General features: G+C 35.6%; 1 protein-coding gene across 1 annotated transcript; it reads right to left on the bottom strand.

Annotated features, from left to right (window-relative positions):
* Nucleotides 1-483: 483 nt before the first annotated feature.
* LOC142543163 (5'-adenylylsulfate reductase-like 5) lies at nucleotides 484-6,401 on the bottom strand. Its single transcript, XM_075650245.1, has 4 exons — nucleotides 6,002-6,401; nucleotides 2,405-2,586; nucleotides 1,717-1,841; nucleotides 484-1,049 (listed from the first exon to the last, which is right to left on the bottom strand). Exons 1-4 carry the CDS (start codon nucleotides 6,182-6,184, stop codon nucleotides 616-618), a joined length of 924 nt encoding a protein of 307 aa, XP_075506360.1. The 5' UTR covers nucleotides 6,185-6,401; the 3' UTR covers nucleotides 484-615.
* Between the last annotated feature and the right edge of the window lie 15,616 nt (nucleotides 6,402-22,017).

The following is a 22,017-nucleotide window of genomic DNA, read 5'->3' as shown; positions in this document are numbered from 1 at the left end:
AAATCTAAATCGTCTCTCATTCATACCATAATTTCAAAGAATCATATAATAAAACATTAATCCAAATACGGTTTTTTATTCAATTGAATTGTCATTTTGTAGAAGCTCAAGTAACCTGTTTTGCAAATTTAGCCAACAGGGAAGCCTTAAAGTTTTTATATCACCATGCAAAATCAACAAGATCGCATGTAGATGAAATACTCTGATAAATTTGAACTATAAATTCTTTTATACAAAACCTACTCAAATGATTTGGGTAATTTCCAAATTCATGTATTTCCAAGGCAAAAGCTAACAACCTCATGAACACAATACAAAAAGTCATCACAGAAGGATAACTGCAACCCTCTAAGGCAGAATTTAAACATGTACTATCGAATAATACACACCGACAGGGACGTGTTTCGGACTTTATACCACACATTTCTACGGTTATACTCCATAAGATGAAGGACGTAAGAGCTAAAGCTTACAATAAGAGAGTGGACAAATAATGACTAAAAACAGGAACAGAAGGGAACCCAAATAAGTACATCTTTAATGGTCACTTCTTACAATCTGATAATATATGTTCCACCTTACCGTGATTCAAGGTAAAAGGTACACGAGACTAGTTTACAAGTCTCTTGAAGGAAATATTCTTGTAGAAGATGTCTCTCCTAAGGAGACGGATGCCAGGGACGACGCCCAAACCCGAGCATTCCTAGCTCCTTCATGGAAGTTCCTAGTTTTGCACGCCTCTAAATCGCTCCAAATTCTCTTCACATCAATCAAATGGAACACACGCCCTAAAAGTTGCCTCGACTCTCCGAAAATTTCCAAATTTAAGTGAGGAATGCCTGCGACCCACAGTTCTGTAATACGAGATACAATCTCTGGAACGAAATAAAGGATAGCCCTTGACAGGACAAATACTACAGAAAGTACAAGATACAATTCCCTCCATATTATTTCCGTGACTGACCCTTCATTCCAGGGCCTGAAAATATTCTGATTACTTGCTGGGCTGCATGAGTTATCTACAAACATTACCACTACTGGATCGAACCCTTCGGAAAATAAAAATAAAATAGAAATTAGAAGAAGAGCAATATTTTTTCCCCAAAACTCGAAAGAAATATTTTACACGAAAGAAATATTTTGCACCATAGAACTAACTGTACATGTATTACTGAAAATAAGTTTATAAAAAACAGAGTCCAAGCGATGAAACAAACACAAGGCCAGTGCGAAAAGGGAAATCAAGTCTTGCCCATATTTGCAAGACCCATAGGTTCCACCTTGTGCCCTTTTGACACATCAACAGAAGAAGGTGCACGTAAATGAATCTAAAGCAATGCACAGTTTCAGTAGAAAGTTAATCTCATATCTATGCACACAAAAATGAACATTTTAAAAAACCAATGAAACCCAACAATTATAGATAAATATATAACATGCTGAAAAAAAAGCTAATGATGAAGACTTGATGGTGAATAAAACTTAACATCAGCATATCGACTAAATGTACCATAATAGCCATCACAAAGTTCAGGAGATGAGTATTTCAACTTAGCAATTTCCCATGGTGCAGCTAGGCTATGATTGTTCATGCAACTTGGATTTACATAGAAGAGGGAAGCATAAATGTGCAAGCACACTGGATAGTTTTACCAGAACAGTGGGTCAAAAGTATCGTATAACAATTAGAAAACAAGTTTAAACCAGGGGAGATACCTGTAGCTCTTTTGTAGAAATTGACAAGAGACATGAGATCTCTTCGACCATGATACTTCCATCGCATGTTCTGATTAACTATAAGTAGCGAGGGTACACTGTGAATCCCATATCTAGAAAAAATACTGCACAAAACGCACAAGCAAGTTAAGCTTATGCAAAGGGTAGAGAATTGAATATAGAGAACATGTTATAAACCTTCCACAGGTGTGCAGGCTTTTGCGCGCACTCATGCAAGGCATGCTTAAGTATGGTAAACATAAATTATGTTTCACTATTCAATGATGTCCACACTCCTACAAATAACTTTTAGCCCTTCAATACATTTGGGTCAAAAGAATATTTCAGAGGAGTTAAGTGCTATCAATCCAAATCACAAGTGAAGAAAATGCACCTGATGTCACAAACAAAGGGCCATGATATGATGCATAAGAATTAACTAATAGTATCCTATGTTATCACAACCTTTACTGGATATAACTGACGGCAGCAAAGAGAGATCTAGACCTAGTCATTTTGCAAGTAGGCCTGGACACCACGTTATTACCAGGATACAAGTACACAGATGCCATGATCTAATCTGAACAACACTCTTCTAAGATTGGTTCATGTCATAAGAAACCAGCAGTTTTTTTTTGGTGGGTGAGGGGGGAGATGTAAAGAATCAACGTAAGGTAAAGTCACTCACCTGGGAACGGCCGAAGATTGTTCAACCACTAGGTGTTTAATATGCGGATACATAGAACTGAGAGTGGAAAACTTTGACCGAAAGATGCTAGAGAAAGGACACCATGAAGCATAATACAGAACAGCAGTATATACATTCTCCTGACTGGAGCTCATGACACTTTCAAGCAATTCTCCATCCACCTTCAATGAAAAATAATTTACATGAAAGATAGAAAAAAAAAATCAAGAATATCAATCAGAACTTCGCAAAATAGATATGCAGCAAACCAAAATCTATTATGAGTTGAAACATAAACGTACACAATCACAAAACAACAGTGCTTGCAAGCATATTCATCAGCATTACTGTCATGAGCCATGAAGAAGAAGTGGGCCGAGACAGATTGTGGGCCGATATTTAGAGAACGAAACATTCAAGCCCAAAGTTTATCAACGTTTTACTCATGAAAAATTCAGGACGATAGATTGAGGAGCAAGAAGATTTTTTCCTTAGTTAATAAGAATAATTATTTTCTTTTTTTTTGGATTTCAGCATATCTCTTAAAATTGGTAGGATTTTCGTTCAGTTTATTTGAATTGCATCTTTTTTATATGTATGAACTTGGTGAGAAGAATTATTCATTGAGAGAAATATCAATAAAAAGTACATTTCACAAGATAGGGTGGTTCTCTTGTTTTCACGAGCCCCGATTATTCAATTAATCATGGGTCGTCAAGGTCGAAAATCAAAACGGCAAGAATATTATTCCAAACTAGGAAATTACATTGTCGAACTACCCATAACACGGTCCCAAACCTAGGCACGTAACAATCACCCAATACCATCACTAACACTGTTCACCATCATTGAAATAAATCGAGAATGGACTAGAAATAATCACACCATCAATATTGGCTATTTATCATCATAGTTGCAAGCTAAAATTTATAATTTCGATAAATCAGTTTTAACATCAATATAAAAATATATTTGGAAGGAATAATGCAGGAGTCAGAAAAAATGACATCTACAGGTCTAATGCAAAAATAAACATTGCAACATAACAGAAATAACACTGAATCTCCACTTCTGGAAGAACATGTATTAAATTTTCATAAACGTCAAAAGTTGTCACATCTACTAAAACGACAAACCAAACAAAATGAAAATAAGTGTTCTAGGTAGATTTATTGATAGGTCACATCATGTAAAAAGATAATGTTTTTGAAAACCAAGAAGAAAGTATTACAATGACAAAATTAATCTCAACGGAGAACCATTTTCATGGTCAAGGAATGACATGCTAGCTGAAAAATAACATGTAGTAATCTATATAACCAAACTAAAAAATTGAACAGCCATCTAAAGGTGCATATTTGCTGGTCATCTATTTGCCAATTAAAAGCTGTCGGACAGTATGTATCAGTATCTGAATGCAATGGACAGCTAGGTCAGCCTTCATCATGTTAAGCTGCCTGAAATTTTCAGTTGGGGTATTTAATTATTTTTATGTTATTCCATCTGATTTATACATGTTGGCCAGTTTAAGGAACTAAATCCATTATTAGTATCTTACATTGATCAACAGTTTATAAGCTTCCATAAATTTGATTACTTCCATTTCAAATAAGTCTTTAATCTTTCTGGACCCTTCTTTCATCTAACAACATAGGAGCATTCACTTAGAGTTTTTATACTGAACAATGAAGAAGTGACGCAAAGACTGACTAGAGCTATCCCATTATGGTCAACATCCAAAAGCACGCCGCATTAAAAATGTAAAGAGTTATCAGATGAAACCGGCAAAATTTATAAAGAATTAACAGCAATAAACAGATATGCTCTGATAGATAGTCTTTCTATTATTGCAGTTACACGGGAATTGAAGTTTGCAACACAAGAGAAGAGTTATGGCAGCAGTTCAGCTGCCTGCGCATAAATTTTACATTCAGTAAGAGCATTGAGTTCCAGAAACTGACAAAAGGATCAAACCATTATTAAATCACATGACTGGCCTCATTCAAACAAATATATTCACACGGCTACTTTCAGACAGCAAACGGACCATCTGCTCATGATGGGAAGCTAAATGGTAATTTTAAGAACTATATGGTTCAAAATGCTTTTGTTATGAGACAGGATAACCAAAATACCATTTAGCTGGCTAAATTCACTACAATCGTTAATTGATCAAAAAGTTATTTAAAAAAATCTTTAAGATAACACCCTTTCCTGGGAGCTTAAATTTGAGTTTTTAATGGGAGAGAGGAATTAAAGGTGGAAGTGTTACGTAGAGGGCATATGTAAGTCTGTTCATACTTGTTATAAAACAATTTTTTTGACATGTTCGTTGGATATAACAAATTTCTATTGATGTCTTAGTACCATCAGCTCCAAATTACTTGAATACTCACGGTCTGAACGAGCCTAAAAACTTTTACTAAAATTTGGGATTTTGGAAAGGTGAGCCTAAAATTTTACTATTGTTCAAATGTTATATGGCACGTGCAATGATTTCGTTTTTAACTTTCTTCAAATTCTTATGAGGGAATGGTAGGATATGGACACGGTTATTTTTTTATTGTATGATGGTGATGACTAGATATTTTGGGTAGAATCTTAGATTTTGCTTCAATGTTGGCAAACAGTTGTAAGTATGTGTGTTTTCATACGCATCAATAAATTTATTAATAATAGTCAAATCTTTGGAATATCTCAATATGATAATGAAAAAAAAGGAAAAATTTAATAGCCTAAGACATACATAAATTCTATTCTTCTCTAAGTTGGGACTTGGGACACCATTCCCATGGTCTGAACGAGCAAGAACTTTCATAACGACATCCATAATGCTTACTCATTATTATTATCGTCAATAAACACCTTAGTATAAACCAGCAGATCATGGTATACTTGCGAATTGTATAATTGTCTATCTAGAATAAAATTCATTTTAGCATTCAAATAATCGACCAATCGCCCATAGATGCATGAGTTACTGTTAGAAAAATTAATTTCCATAGTTCCAATTTTTTGGTGGGTTGAAAGTTATTAATAAGTTCAAGAAAATTTAGAATCGAATGATACCTACCGTACATGTACTATGTCAAAAATGCATTATTGCGTGCTTGGATTGTGATAAAATTGAGGATCATGCAAAATACCAACAAAGTTTACAAATATTGATCTTTTGCCTAGTTAATTTTAATATAAACATACTTTAACGCAGTTTAGTTTATGAGTTTATCGACATAAAACCCCATCCAAGAAGTAGTCATGAAAGAAGCCATTTGGTAGTTCATTGTGACATGAAAAATCATTCAAATTTCACATGTCCTCTCTCTTTTCTCTACATATCTAAGTATGGCAACCCAAAAAGGAACATTTAATGAAATGGTTTCCAACACATTTAAAGAAAAGAAATGAGCTTTTGTGGAGTTAGCCTTCTAGGTAACATAAAAAGCTGAATACCAATAATACCAGCAATTATTCGAAATGAAAACACGAAACAAGAAATAAAACAAATTTGTAAGAATAAAAAAACGTATAATCAATTCATAAATCACATATAGTCATTTCAAATTAGTTTAACCAAAATTAAAACCACATAATCACCTGGATCGCAGAAAGATACGAAGGGGTCGAAAACGGGCACTGGGACTTCAGATCGTGAATAAAGGTTTTGTATTCACGAGGGTGACAAGCAGCTGGGGTCGCGGACGCCGGTCGAAACGACGCCGCCGAAGCGGCCAATATACACATGAACACACGAGCGCATTTTCTAATCGGAACCTCCATAGACGAAATCAAGAATATATTATAACAATTTGGGTGAAATTATCAGATTTCTGACCAGAAAAAACAAGAAAAGATCCCTAGCAGGGTCAATCGACGCTCTTCCCTTTAAGACGAGAGATGGGTGTAGAAGAATGTTGGGATTTTTTTGTATTACTTTCGAATATTCTTCCAATTCTCTCTTTCTCGACCAACCACCATTCACGGATATTGTTATTTTATACATTGTGCGAATTATCACTATAAAGAATCAGTAAAACGAGACTAGTCGAAATGTTTATTAAAAAAGATATTTTTTTGACAGTAAGACGGGTCAATCTTATCGATATTCACAATAAAAAATAATATTTTTAGCATAAAAAATAATATTTTTAGCATAGATGACCAAAATAAGATATTCGTCTCACAAAATACGACCTGTAAGACTGTCTTACACAACTTTTTGCTATTGAAAATAGGGAGTGAATTTAATTTATTTTTTTTAAATTTGTTTAAAATTTTTTTTTCCATTAGCGTATATAAATTTTTATGTTAATTTTATATATAATAAAATTTATAATTTAATTAAATAAAAAATTTACACGATCTAATTTAACTCAGCTCAACTCAATCCACATCTCACTACATTTCTTCCAATCTTCACAAAATATCTACTTTTTTTCAACCCTCCTTACCAAATCTATTGTTATTTTTGTTTGATTTCTAGCTAACAATGAGTCTACAAGATATTCCTCTACAAGAGATTGACTGATAGAATAACGTATTGGTAAGAAATCAACTTTTTATTTTGAATTTTACTGGGTCGAACTCGACCCATGAATTCAATTGATGTGATCGACCGATCGACGCAGGAGAGTGTGAAGAGCCTCGACCCAACACCTCAACCCACCTGGGTCGAGCTCTTCACACCTCTTCTAAAACGTCCACTACTCGTTTTCTTAAAAAGTATTAGAAATTTTTATTTACCCAATAATCTCGGCCAAAAATACTATACATATATATACTTTATAAAATATTTTACACCATTTTAAAAAATGAAACAACCAATTATATTTGAAAATTAAAGGAAATAGTTCAAAACGCAAAATCGTCAAACGTTTGCATATCCTAACTTAGAAAAATTGCTAAAACTAAAAATCTCGCAAAAACCACTCAAACATAATAAAAGTTGTAAAAACCCTTAACATAAACTCTTAAATCATAAGTCATAAACATAAGTGCGGAAAAATACTAGCGCTGGTCCTCAGATTATGTGCACCTTCAGTCCAGTCAGATCAACCCTCAAGACCTCCATTATCATTATTATCATAATCACATGCATCAATCACACCTAGTGAGTCTAAAAACTCAGCAAACCATAATTTCGATAACAAATAATACGTATACAGAACATATGCAACAATGAAAATACTTTTACGTAAATAACGTTTTCATAATGATGCATAAACATAAAAATAAACATTTTCATATCATCGTCAACATATTCATATTCATCATATTCATATACGTATATCATTTTCCTTTCGTTGAATTTAGATCGTTAATTGTGACTTTCGTATTCGTATTGGGGCGATGGATCCATCTACATGTAACCACAGTACTGGACGGCAGGGACATCAGCGACACTCTCACCCGTCAATTAAGCCTTGGCCTTAAATATTAACATATCATTGTATCATCGTATCATCGTATTAGTCAAAATTATTTCACTTCCTTCAACATTTCGTATTTTCATCACTTGTAAAAATTAAACATGCATATATCGTATTTTTTTAAACCAAGCATGCAACATGTCTTTAACGTTAACGTTTCATTATAAAATTCCATAAACATTAAAAATAATCATTTTAACATATAAAACAGCATTCAGGACACTGCCATGACGTTTACTATTTTCGGGTGTAAAATTACCGTTTTACCACTAGACGTAAAATTTCATGATTTTGAATTTTCTTATTTCCGTTGACTGTAGACCATCCCAAATAAATAATTAAGCTTACATTAATTTTCTCATATTTTTATTTAGATTAAATCGATGGTTTTTATTTATTCTTTAATTATAACTTATTAATGTGCTTAATGCCAAATTAAATCAAACTTTAATATAAAATTCTCAAACTTAAAACATAGACTTTTAATATTTTTTTATCCCTCGTTAACCATGATTCGATCCCCGTTGAACCATGTTTCAAAACCTAGCCATTAAAACCCTAAGTTCGAACCACCTAAGGAAACCTATGAGCCAACTTGCGTTTCCACCGAGCCATGCTCGAACCACCCTGAGTCGACCCCTGACCAGACCCTCTAGGAACCACACTGAACCCTTAGAACCCCTAGGACTCAAACCACAGCTTGCCCGAAGCCTCCTGCACTAGCAGCAAGCAACCGGCCGAGAACCCTCCTTGCCCTAGGACTCTTCGAACTCGCCTAGGACCCTAACCACCGAGCCAGCCCTTGACCCAGACCCTTGAGCACCATCTTAGGACCCTAGGACCTAGGCCAGCCCATCCCTATGCCCCCTGGCCGAGCCACCAGCCCAAGCGCGCACCAGGACGCCGTCGCGCCATGGCTCGGTAAGAGTCCTAGCTTGTTAGGACTCCTTCCCTGACAAATATCTACTTTTTTTCAACCCTCCTTACCGAATCTATTGTTATTTTTGTTTGATTTCTAGCTAACAATGAGTCTACAAGATATTCCTCTGCAAGAGATGGACTGAGAGAATCACGTATTGGTAAGAAATCAACTTTTTATTTTGAATTTTACTGGGTCGAACTCGACCCATGAATTCAATTGATGTGATCGACCGATCGACGCAGGAGAGTGTGAAGAGCCTCGACCCAACACCTCAACCCACCTGGGTCGAGCTCTTCACACCTCTTCTAAAACGTCCACTACTCGTTTTCTTAAAATGTATTAGAAATTTTTATTTACCCAATAATCTCGGCCAAAAATACTATACATATATATACTTTATAAAATATTTTACACCATTTTAAAAAATGAAACAACCAATTATATTTGAAAATTAAAGGAAATAGTTCAAAACGCAAAATCGTCAAACGTTTGCATATCCTAACTTAGAAAAATTGCTAAAACTAAAAATCTCGCAAAAACCACTCAAACATAATAAAAGTTGTAAAAACCCTTAACATAAACTCTTAAATCATAAGTCATAAACATAAGTGCGGAAAAATACTAGCGCTGGTCCTCAGATTATGTGCACCTTCAGTCCAGTCAGATCAACCCTCAAGACCTCCATTATCATTATTATCATAATCACATGCATCAATCACACCTAGTGAGTCTAAAAACTCAGCAAACCATAATTTCGATAACAAATAATACGTATACAGAACATATGCAACAATGAAAATACTTTTACGTAAATAACGTTTTCATAATGATGCATAAACATAAAAATAAACATTTTCATATCATCGTCAACAAATTCATATTCATCATATTCATATACGTATATCATTTTCCTTTCGTTGAATTTAGATCGTTAATTGTGACTTTCGTATTCGTATTGGGACGATGGATCCATCTACATGTAACCACAGTACTGGACGGCAGGGACATCAGCGACACTCTCACCCGTCAATTAAGCCTTGGCCTTAAATATTAACATATCATTGTATCATCGTATCATCGTATTAGTCAAAATTATTTCACTTCCTTCAACATTTCGTATTTTCATCACTTGTAAAAATTAAACATGCATATATCGTATTTTTTTAAACCAAGCATGCAACATGTCTTTAACGTTAACGTTTCATTATAAAATTCCATAAACATTAAAAATAATCATTTTAACATATAAAACAGCATTCAGGACACTGCCATGACGTTTACTATTTTCGGGTGTAAAATTACCGTTTTACCACTAGACGTAAAATTTCATGATTTTGAATTTTCTTATTTCCGTTGACTGTAGACCATCCCAAATAAATAATTAAGCTTACATTAATTTTCTCATATTTTTATTTAGATTAAATCGATGGTTTTTATTTATTCTTTAATTATAACTTATTAATGTGCTTAATGCCAAATTAAATCAAACTTTAATATAAAATTCTCAAACTTAAAACATAGACTTTTAATATTTTTTTATCCCTCGTTAACCATGATTCGATCCCCGTTGAACCATGTTTCAAAACCTAGCCATTAAAACCCTAAGTTCGAACCACCTAAGGAAACCTATGAGCCAACTTGCGTTTCCACCGAGCCATGCTCGAACCACCCTGAGTCGACCCCTGACCAGACCCTCTAGGAACCACACTGAACCCTTAGAACCCCTAGGACTCAAACCACAGCTTGCCCGAAGCCTCCTGCACTAGCAGCAAGCAACCGGCCGAGAACCCTCCTTGCCCTAGGACTCTTCGAACTCGCCTAGGACCCTAACCACCGAGCCAGCCCTTGACCCAGACCCTTGAGCACCATCTTAGGACCCTAGGACCTAGGCCAGCCCATCCCTATGCCCCCTGGCCGAGCCACCAGCCCAAGCGCGCACCAGGACGCCGTCGCGCCATGGCTCGGTAAGAGTCCTAGCTTGTTAGGACTCCTTCCCTGACAAATATCTACTTTTTTTCAACCCTCCTTACCGAATCTATTGTTATTTTTGTTTGATTTCTAGCTAACAATGAGTCTACAAGATATTCCTCTGCAAGAGATGGACTGAGAGAATCACGTATTGGTAAGAAATCAACTTTTTATTTTGAATTTTACTGGGTCGAACTCGACCCATGAATTCAATTGATGTGATCGACCGATCGACGCAGGAGAGTGTGAAGAGCCTCGACCCAACACCTCAACCCACCTGGGTCGAGCTCTTCACATCTCTTCTAAAACGTCCACTACTCGTTTTCTTAAAATGTATTAGAAATTTTTATTTACCCAATAATCTCGGCCAAAAATACTATACATATATATACTTTATAAAATATTTTACACCATTTTAAAAAATGAAACAACCAATTATATTTGAAAATTAAAGGAAATAGTTCAAAACGCAAAATCGTCAAACGTTTGCATATCCTAACTTAGAAAAATTGCTAAAACTAAAAATCTCGCAAAAACCACTCAAACATAATAAAAGTTGTAAAAACCCTTAACATAAACTCTTAAATCATAAGTCATAAACATAAGTGCGGAAAAATACTAGCGCTGGTCCTCAGATTATGTGCACCTTCAGTCCAGTCAGATCAACCCTCAAGACCTCCATTATCATTATTATCATAATCACATGCATCAATCACACCTAGTGAGTCTAAAAACTCAGCAAACCATAATTTCGATAACAAATAATACGTATACAGAACATATGCAACAATGAAAATACTTTTACGTAAATAACGTTTTCATAATGATGCATAAACATAAAAATAAACATTTTCATATCATCGTCAACATATTCATATTCATCATATTCATATACGTATATCATTTTCCTTTGGTTGAATTTAGATCGTTAATTGTGACTTTCGTATTCGTATTGGGACGATGGATCCATCTACATGTAACCACAGTACTGGACGGCAGGGACATCAGCGACACTCTCACCCGTCAATTAAGCCTTGGCCTTAAATATTAACATATCATTGTATCATCGTATCATCGTATTAGTCACAATTATTTCACTTCCTTCAACATTTCGTATTTTCATCACTTGTAAAAATTAAACATGCATATATCGTATTCTTTTAAACCAAGCATGCAACATGTCTTTAACGTTAACGTTTCATTATAAAATTCCATAAACATTAAAAATAATCATTTTAACATATAAAACAGCATTCAGGACACTGCCATGACGTTTACTATTTTCGGGTGTAAAATTACCGTTTTACCACTAGACGTAAAATTTCATGATTTTGAATTTTCTTATTTCCGTTGACTGTAGACCATCCCAAATAAATAATTAAGCTTACATTAATTTTCTCATATTTTTATTTAGATTAAATCGATGGTTTTTATTTATTCTTTAATTATAACTTATTAATGTGCTTAATGCCAAATTAAATCAAACTTTAATATAAAATTCTCAAACTTAAAACATAGACTTTTAATATTTTTTTATCCCTCGTTAACCATGATTCGATCCCCGTTGAACCATGTTTCAAAACCTAGCCATTAAAACCCTAAGTTCGAACCACCTAAGGAAACCTATGAGCCAACTTGCGTTTCCACCGAGCCATGCTCGAACCACCCTGAGTCGACCCCTGACCAGACCCTCTAGGAACCACACTGAACCCTTAGAACCCCTAGGACTCAAACCACAGCTTGCCCGAAGCCTCCTGCACTAGCAGCAAGCAACCGGCCGAGAACCCTCCTTGCCCTAGGACTCTTCGAACTCGCCTAGGACCCTAACCACCGAGCCAGCCCTTGACCCAGACCCTTGAGCACCATCTTAGGACCCTAGGACCTAGGCCAGCCCATCCCTATGCCCCCTGGCCGAGCCACCAGCCCAAGCGCGCACCAGGACGCCGTCGCGCCATGGCTCGGTAAGAGTCCTAGCTTGTTAGGACTCCTTCCCTGACAAATATCTACTTTTTTTCAACCCTCCTTACCGAATCTATTGTTATTTTTGTTTGATTTCTAGCTAACAATGAGTCTACAAGATATTCCTCTGCAAGAGATGGACTGAGAGAATCACGTATTGGTAAGAAATCAACTTTTTATTTGAATTTTACTGGGTCGAACTCGACCCATGAATTCAATTGATGTGATCGACCGATCGACGCAGGAGAGTGTGAAGAGCCTCGACCCAACACCTCAACCCACCTGGGTCGAGCTCTTCACACCTCTTCTAAAACGTCCACTACTCGTTTTCTTAAAATGTATTAGAAATTTTTATTTACCCAATAATCTCGGCCAAAAATACTATACATATATATACTTTATAAAATATTTTACACCATTTTAAAAAATGAAACAACCAATTATATTTGAAAATTAAAGGAAATAGTTCAAAACGCAAAATCGTCAAACGTTTGCATATCCTAACTTAGAAAAATTGCTAAAACTAAAAATCTCGCAAAAACCACTCAAACATAATAAAAGTTGTAAAAACCCTTAACATAAACTCTTAAATCATAAGTCATAAACATAAGTGCGGAAAAATACTAGCGCTGGTCCTCAGATTATGTGCACCTTCAGTCCAGTCAGATCAACCCTCAAGACCTCCATTATCATTATTATCATAATCACATGCATCAATCACACCTAGTGAGTCTAAAAACTCAGCAAACCATAATTTCGATAACAAATAATACGTATACAGAACATATGCAACAATGAAAATACTTTTACGTAAATAACGTTTTCATAATGATGCATAAACATAAAAATAAACATTTTCATATCATCGTCAACAAATTCATATTCATCATATTCATATACGTATATCATTTTCCTTTCGTTGAATTTAGATCGTTAATTGTGACTTTCGTATTCGTATTGGGACGATGGATCCATCTACATGTAACCACAGTACTGGACGGCAGGGACATCAGCGACACTCTCACCCGTCAATTAAGCCTTGGCCTTAAATATTAACATATCATTGTATCATCGTATCATCGTATTAGTCAAAATTATTTCACTTCCTTCAACATTTCGTATTTTCATCACTTGTAAAAATTAAACATGCATATATCGTATTTTTTTAAACCAAGCATGCAACATGTCTTTAACGTTAACGTTTCATTATAAAATTCCATAAACATTAAAAATAATCATTTTAACATATAAAACAGCATTCAGGACACTGCCATGACGTTTACTATTTTCGGGTGTAAAATTACCGTTTTACCACTAGACGTAAAATTTCATGATTTTGAATTTTCTTATTTCCGTTGACTGTAGACCATCCCAAATAAATAATTAAGCTTACATTAATTTTCTCATATTTTTATTTAGATTAAATCGATGGTTTTTATTTATTCTTTAATTATAACTTATTAATGTGCTTAATGCCAAATTAAATCAAACTTTAATATAAAATTCTCAAACTTAAAACATAGACTTTTAATATTTTTTTATCCCTCGTTAACCATGATTCGATCCCCGTTGAACCATGTTTCAAAACCTAGCCATTAAAACCCTAAGTTCGAACCACCTAAGGAAACCTATGAGCCAACTTGCGTTTCCACCGAGCCATGCTCGAACCACCCTGAGTCGACCCCTGACCAGACCCTCTAGGAACCACACTGAACCCTTAGAACCCCTAGGACTCAAACCACAGCTTGCCCGAAGCCTCCTGCACTAGCAGCAAGCAACCGGCCGAGAACCCTCCTTGCCCTAGGACTCTTCGAACTCGCCTAGGACCCTAACCACCGAGCCAGCCCTTGACCCAGACCCTTGAGCACCATCTTAGGACCCTAGGACCTAGGCCAGCCCATCCCTATGCCCCCTGGCCGAGCCACCAGCCCAAGCGCGCACCAGGACGCCGTCGCGCCATGGCTCGGTAAGAGTCCTAGCTTGTTAGGACTCCTTCCCTGACAAATATCTACTTTTTTTCAACCCTCCTTACCGAATCTATTGTTATTTTTGTTTGATTTCTAGCTAACAATGAGTCTACAAGATATTCCTCTGCAAGAGATGGACTGAGAGAATCACGTATTGGTAAGAAATCAACTTTTTATTTTGAATTTTACTGGGTCGAACTCGACCCATGAATTCAATTGATGTGATCGACCGATCGACGCAGGAGAGTGTGAAGAGCCTCGACCCAACACCTCAACCCACCTGGGTCGAGCTCTTCACATCTCTTCTAAAACGTCCACTACTCGTTTTCTTAAAATGTATTAGAAATTTTTATTTACCCAATAATCTCGGCCAAAAATACTATACATATATATACTTTATAAAATATTTTACACCATTTTAAAAAATGAAACAACCAATTATATTTGAAAATTAAAGGAAATAGTTCAAAACGCAAAATCGTCAAACGTTTGCATATCCTAACTTAGAAAAATTGCTAAAACTAAAAATCTCGCAAAAACCACTCAAACATAATAAAAGTTGTAAAAACCCTTAACATAAACTCTTAAATCATAAGTCATAAACATAAGTGCGGAAAAATACTAGCGCTGGTCCTCAGATTATGTGCACCTTCAGTCCAGTCAGATCAACCCTCAAGACCTCCATTATCATTATTATCATAATCACATGCATCAATCACACCTAGTGAGTCTAAAAACTCAGCAAACCATAATTTCGATAACAAATAATACGTATACATAACATATGCAACAATGAAAATACTTTTACGTAAATAACGTTTTCATAATGATGCATAAACATAAAAATAAACATTTTCATATCATCGTCAACATATTCATATTCATCATATTCATATACGTATATCATTTTCCTTTCGTTGAATTTAGATCGTTAATTGTGACTTTCGTATTCGTATTGGGGCGATGGATCCATCTACATGTAACCACAGTACTGGACGGCAGGGACATCAGCGACACTCTCACCCGTCAATTAAGCCTTGGCCTTAAATATTAACATATCATTGTATCATCGTATCATCGTATTAGTCAAAATTATTTCACTTCCTTCAACATTTCGTATTTTCATCACTTGTAAAAATTAAACATGCATATATCGTATTCTTTTAAACCAAGCATGCAACATGTCTTTAACGTTAACGTTTCATTATAAAATTCCATAAACATTAAAAATAATCATTTTAACATATAAAACAGCATTCAGGACACTGCCATGACGTTTACTATTTTCGGGTGTAAAATTACCGTTTTACCACTAGACGTAAAATTTCATGATTTTGAATTTTCTTATTTCCGTTGACTGTAGACCATCCCAAATAAATAATTAAGCTTACATTAATTTTCTCATATTTTTATTTAGATTAAATCGATGGTTTTTATTTATTCTTTAATTATAACTTATTAATGTGCTTAATGCCAAATTAAATCAAACTTTAATATAAAATTCTCAAACTTAAAACATAGACTTTTAATATTTTTTTATCCCTCGTTAACCATGATTCGATCCCCGTTGAACCATGTTTCAAAACCTAGCCATTAAAACCCTAAGTTCGAACCACCTAAGGAAACCTATGAGCCAACTTGCGTTTCCACCGAGCCATGCTCGAACCACCCTGAGTCGACCCCTGACCAGACCCTCTAGGAACCACACTGAACCCTTAGAACCCCTAGGACTCAAACCACAGCTTGCCCGAAGCCTCCTGCACTAGCAGCAAGCAACCGGCCGAGAACCCTCCTTGCCCTAGGACTCTTCGAACTCGCCTAGGACCCTAACCACCGAGCCAGCCCTTGACCCAGACCCTTGATGCACCATCTTAGGACCCTAGGACCTAGGCCAGCCCATCCCTATGCCCCCTGGCCGAGCCACCAGCCCAAGCGCGCACCAGGACGCCGTCGCGCCATGGCTCGGTAAGAGTCCTAGCTTGTTAGGACTCCTTCCCTGACAAATATCTACTTTTTTTCAACCCTCCTTACCGAATCTATTGTTATTTTTGTTTGATTTCTAGCTAACAATGAGTCTACAAGATATTCCTCTGCAAGAGATGGACTGAGAGAATCACGTATTGGTAAGAAATCAACTTTTTATTTTGAATTTTACTGGGTCGAACTCGACCCATGAATTCAATTGATGTGATCGACCGATCGACGCAGGAGAGTGTGAAGAGCCTCGACCCAACACCTCAACCCACCTGGGTCGAGCTCTTCACACCTCTTCTAAAACGTCCACTACTCGTTTTCTTAAAATGTATTAGAAATTTTTATTTACCCAATAATCTCGGCCAAAAATACTATACATATATATACTTTATAAAATATTTTACACCATTTTAAAAAATGAAACAACCAATTATATTTGAAAATTAAAGGAAATAGTTCAAACGCAAAATCGTCAAACGTTTGCATATCCTAACTTAGAAAAATTGCTAAAACTAAAAATCTCGCAAAAACCACTCAAACATAATAAAAGTTGTAAAAACCCTTAACATAAACTCTTAAATCATAAGTCATAAACATAAGTGCGGAAAAATACTAGCGCTGATCCTCAGATTATGTGCACCTTCAGTCCAGTCAGATCAACCCTCAAGACCTCCATTATCATTATTATCATAATCACATGCATCAATCACACCTAGTGAGTCTAAAAACTCAGCAAACCATAATTTCGATAACAAATAATACGTATACAGAACATATGCAACAATGAAAATACTTTTACGTAAATAACGTTTTCATAATGATGCATAAACATAAAAATAAACATTTTCATATCATCGTCAACAAATTCATATTCATCATATTCATATACGTATATCATTTTCCTTTCGTTGAATTTAGATCGTTAATTGTGACTTTCGTATTCGTATTGGGACGATGGATCCATCTACATGTAACCACAGTACTGGACGGCAGGGACATCAGCGACACTCTCACCCGTCAATTAAGCCTTGGCCTTAAATATTAACATATCATTGTATCATCGTATCATCGTATTAGTCAAAATTATTTCACTTCCTTCAACATTTCGTATTTTCATCACTTGTAAAAATTAAACATGCATATATCGTATTTTTTTAAACCAAGCATGCAACATGTCTTTAACGTTAACGTTTCATTATAAAATTCCATAAACATTAAAAATAATCATTTTAACATATAAAACAGCATTCAGGACACTGCCATGACGTTTACTATTTTCGGGTGTAAAATTACCGTTTTACCACTAGACGTAAAATTTCATGATTTTGAATTTTCTTATTTCCGTTGACTGTAGACCATCCCAAATAAATAATTAAGCTTACATTAATTTTCTCATATTTTTATTTAGATTAAATCGATGGTTTTTATTTATTCTTTAATTATAACTTATTAATGTGCTTAATGCCAAATTAAATCAAACTTTAATATAAAATTCTCAAACTTAAAACATAGACTTTTAATATTTTTTTATCCCTCGTTAACCATGATTCGATCCCCGTTGAACCATGTTTCAAAACCTAGCCATTAAAACCCTAAGTTCGAACCACCTAAGGAAACCTATGAGCCAACTTGCGTTTCCACCGAGCCATGCTCGAACCACCCTGAGTCGACCCCTGACCAGACCCTCTAGGAACCACACTGAACCCTTAGAACCCCTAGGACTCAAACCACAGCTTGCCCGAAGCCTCCTGCACTAGCAGCAAGCAACCGGCCGAGAACCCTCCTTGCCCTAGGACTCTTCGAACTCGCCTAGGACCCTAACCACCGAGCCAGCCCTTGACCCAGACCCTTGAGCACCATCTTAGGACCCTAGGACCTAGGCCAGCCCATCCCTATGCCCCCTGGCCGAGCCACCAGCCCAAGCGCGCACCAGGACGCCGTCGCGCCATGGCTCGGTAAGAGTCCTAGCTTGTTAGGACTCCTTCCCTGACAAATATCTACTTTTTTTCAACCCTCCTTACCGAATCTATTGTTATTTTTGTTTGATTTCTAGCTAACAATGAGTCTACAAGATATTCCTCTGCAAGAGATGGACTGAGAGAATCACGTATTGGTAAGAAATCAACTTTTTATTTTGAATTTTACTGGGTCGAACTCGACCCATGAATTCAATTGATGTGATCGACCGATCGACGCAGGAGAGTGTGAAGAGCCTCGACCCAACACCTCAACCCACCTGGGTCGAGCTCTTCACATCTCTTCTAAAACGTCCACTACTCGTTTTCTTAAAATGTATTAGAAATTTTTATTTACCCAATAATCTCGGCCAAAAATACTATACATATATATACTTTATAAAATATTTTACACCATTTTAAAAAATGAAACAACCAATTATATTTGAAAATTAAAGGAAATAGTTCAAAACGCAAAATCGTCAAACGTTTGCATATCCTAACTTAGAAAAATTGCTAAAACTAAAAATCTCGCAAAAACCACTCAAACATAATAAAAGTTGTAAAAACCCTTAACATAAACTCTTAAATCATAAGTCATAAACATAAGTGCGGAAAAATACTAGCGCTGGTCCTCAGATTATGTGCACCTTCAGTCCAGTCAGATCAACCCTCAAGACCTCCATTATCATTATTATCATAATCACATGCATCAATCACACCTAGTGAGTCTAAAAACTCAGCAAACCATAATTTCGATAACAAATAATACGTATACAGAACATATGCAACAATGAAAATACTTTTACGTAAATAACGTTTTCATAATGATGCATAAACATAAAAATAAACATTTTCATATCATCGTCAACATATTCATATTCATCATATTCATATACGTATATCATTTTCCTTTCGTTGAATTTAGATCGTTAATTGTGACTTTCGTATTCGTATTGGGGCGATGGATCCATCTACATGTAACCACAATACTGGACGGCAGGGACATCAGCGACACTCTCACCCGTCAATTAAGCCTTGGCCTTAAATATTAACATATCTTTGTATCATCGTATCATCGTATTAGTCACAATTATTTCACTTCTTTCAACATTTCGTATTTTCATCACTTGTAAAAATTAAACATGCATATATCGTATTCTTTTAAACCAAGCATGCAACATGTCTTTAACGTTAACGTTTCATTATAAAATTCCATAAACATTAAAATAATCATTTTAACATATAAAACAGCATTCAGGACACTGCCATGACGTTTACTATTTTCGGGTGTAAAATTACCGTTTTACCACTAGACGTAAAATTTCATGATTTTGAATTTTCTTATTTCCGTTGACTGTAGACCATCCCAAATAAATAATTAAGCTTACATTAATTTTCTCATATTTTTATTTAGATTAAATCGATGGTTTTTATTTATTCTTTAATTATAACTTATTAATGTGCTTAATGCCAAATTAAATCAAACTTTAATATAAAATTCTCAAACTTAAAACATAGACTTTTAATATTTTTTTATCCCTCGTTAACCATGATTCGATCCCCGTTGAACCATGTTTCAAAACCTAGCCATTAAAACCCTAAGTTCGAACCACCTAAGGAAACCTATGAGCCAACTTGCGTTTCCACCGAGCCATGCTCGAACCACCCTGAGTCGACCCCTGACCAGACCCTCTAGGAACCACACTGAACCCTTAGAACCCCTAGGACTCAAACCACAGCTTGCCCGAAGCCTCCTGCACTAGCAGCAAGCAACCGGCCGAGAACCCTCCTTGCCCTAGGACTCTTCGAACTCGCCTAGGACCCTAACCACCGAGCCAGCCCTTGACCCAGACCCTTGTGCACCATCTTAGGACCCTAGGACCTAGGCCAGCCCATCCCTATGCCCCCTGGCCGAGCCACCAGCCCAAGCGCGCACCAGGACGCCGTCGCGCCATGGCTCGGTAAGAGTCCTAGCTTGTTAGGACTCCTTCCCTGACAAATATCTACTTTTTTTTCAACCCTCCTTACCAATCTATTGTTATTTTTGTTTGATTTCTAGCTAACAATGAGTCTACAAGATATTCCTCTGCAAGAGATGGACTGAGAGAATCACGTATTGGTAAGAAATCAACTTTTTATTTTGAATTTTACTGGGTCGAGCTCGACCCATGAATTCAATTGATGTGATCGACCGATCGACGCAGGAGAGTGTGAAGAGCCTCGACCCAACACCTCAACCCACCTGGGTCGAGCTCTTCACACCTCTTCTAAAACGTCCACTACTCGTTTTCTTAAAATGTATTAGAAATTTTATTTACCCAATAATCTCGGCCAAAAATACTATACATATATATACTTTATAAAATATTTTACACCATTTTAAAAAATGAAACAACCAATTATATTTGAAAATTAAAGGAAATAGTTCAAAACGCAAAATCGTCAAACGTTTGCATATCCTAACTTAGAAAAATTGCTAAAACTAAAAATCTCGCAAAAACCACTCAAACATAATAAAAGTTGTAAAAACCCTTAACATAAACTCTTAAATCATAAGTCATAAACATAAGTGCGGAAAAATACTAGCGCTGATCCTCAGATTATGTGCACCTTCAGTCCAGTCAGATCAACCCTCAAGACCTCCATTATCATTATTATCATAATCACATGCATCAATCACACCTAGTGAGTCTAAAAACTCAGCAAACCATAATTTCGATAACAAATAATACGTATACAGAACATATGCAACAATGAAAATACTTTTACGTAAATAACGTTTTCATAATGATGCATAAACATAAAAATAAACATTTTCATATCATCGTCAACATATTCATATTCATCATATTCATATACGTATATCATTTTCCTTTCGTTGAATTTAGATCGTTAATTGTGACTTTCGTATTCGTATTGGGACGATGGATCCATCTACATGTAACCACAGTACTGGACGGCAGGGACATCAGCGACACTCTCACCCGTCAATTAAGCCTTGGCCTTAAATATTAACATATCATTGTATCATCGTATCATCGTATTAGTCAAAATTATTTCACTTCCTTCAACATTTCGTATTTTCATCACTTGTAAAAATTAAACATGCATATATCGTATTTTTTAAACCAAGCATGCAACATGTCTTTAACGTTAACGTTTCATTATAAAATTCCATAAACATTAAAAATAATCATTTTAACATATAAAACAGCATTCAGGACACTGCCATGACGTTTACTATTTTCGGGTGTAAAATTACCGTTTTACCACTAGACGTAAAATTTCATGATTTTGAATTTTCTTATTTCCGTTGACTGTAGACCATCCCAAATAAATAATTAAGCTTACATTAATTTTCTCATATTTTTATTTAGATTAAATCGATGGTTTTTATTTATTCTTTAATTATAACTTATTAATGTGCTTAATGCCA

This window comes from Primulina tabacum, chromosome 4 (assembly GCF_025594145.1).
Source record: "Primulina tabacum isolate GXHZ01 chromosome 4, ASM2559414v2, whole genome shotgun sequence".
Taxonomy (NCBI): Eukaryota; Viridiplantae; Streptophyta; class Magnoliopsida; order Lamiales; family Gesneriaceae; genus Primulina; species Primulina tabacum.
This window is presented reverse-complemented; position numbering and strand designations above follow the sequence as displayed.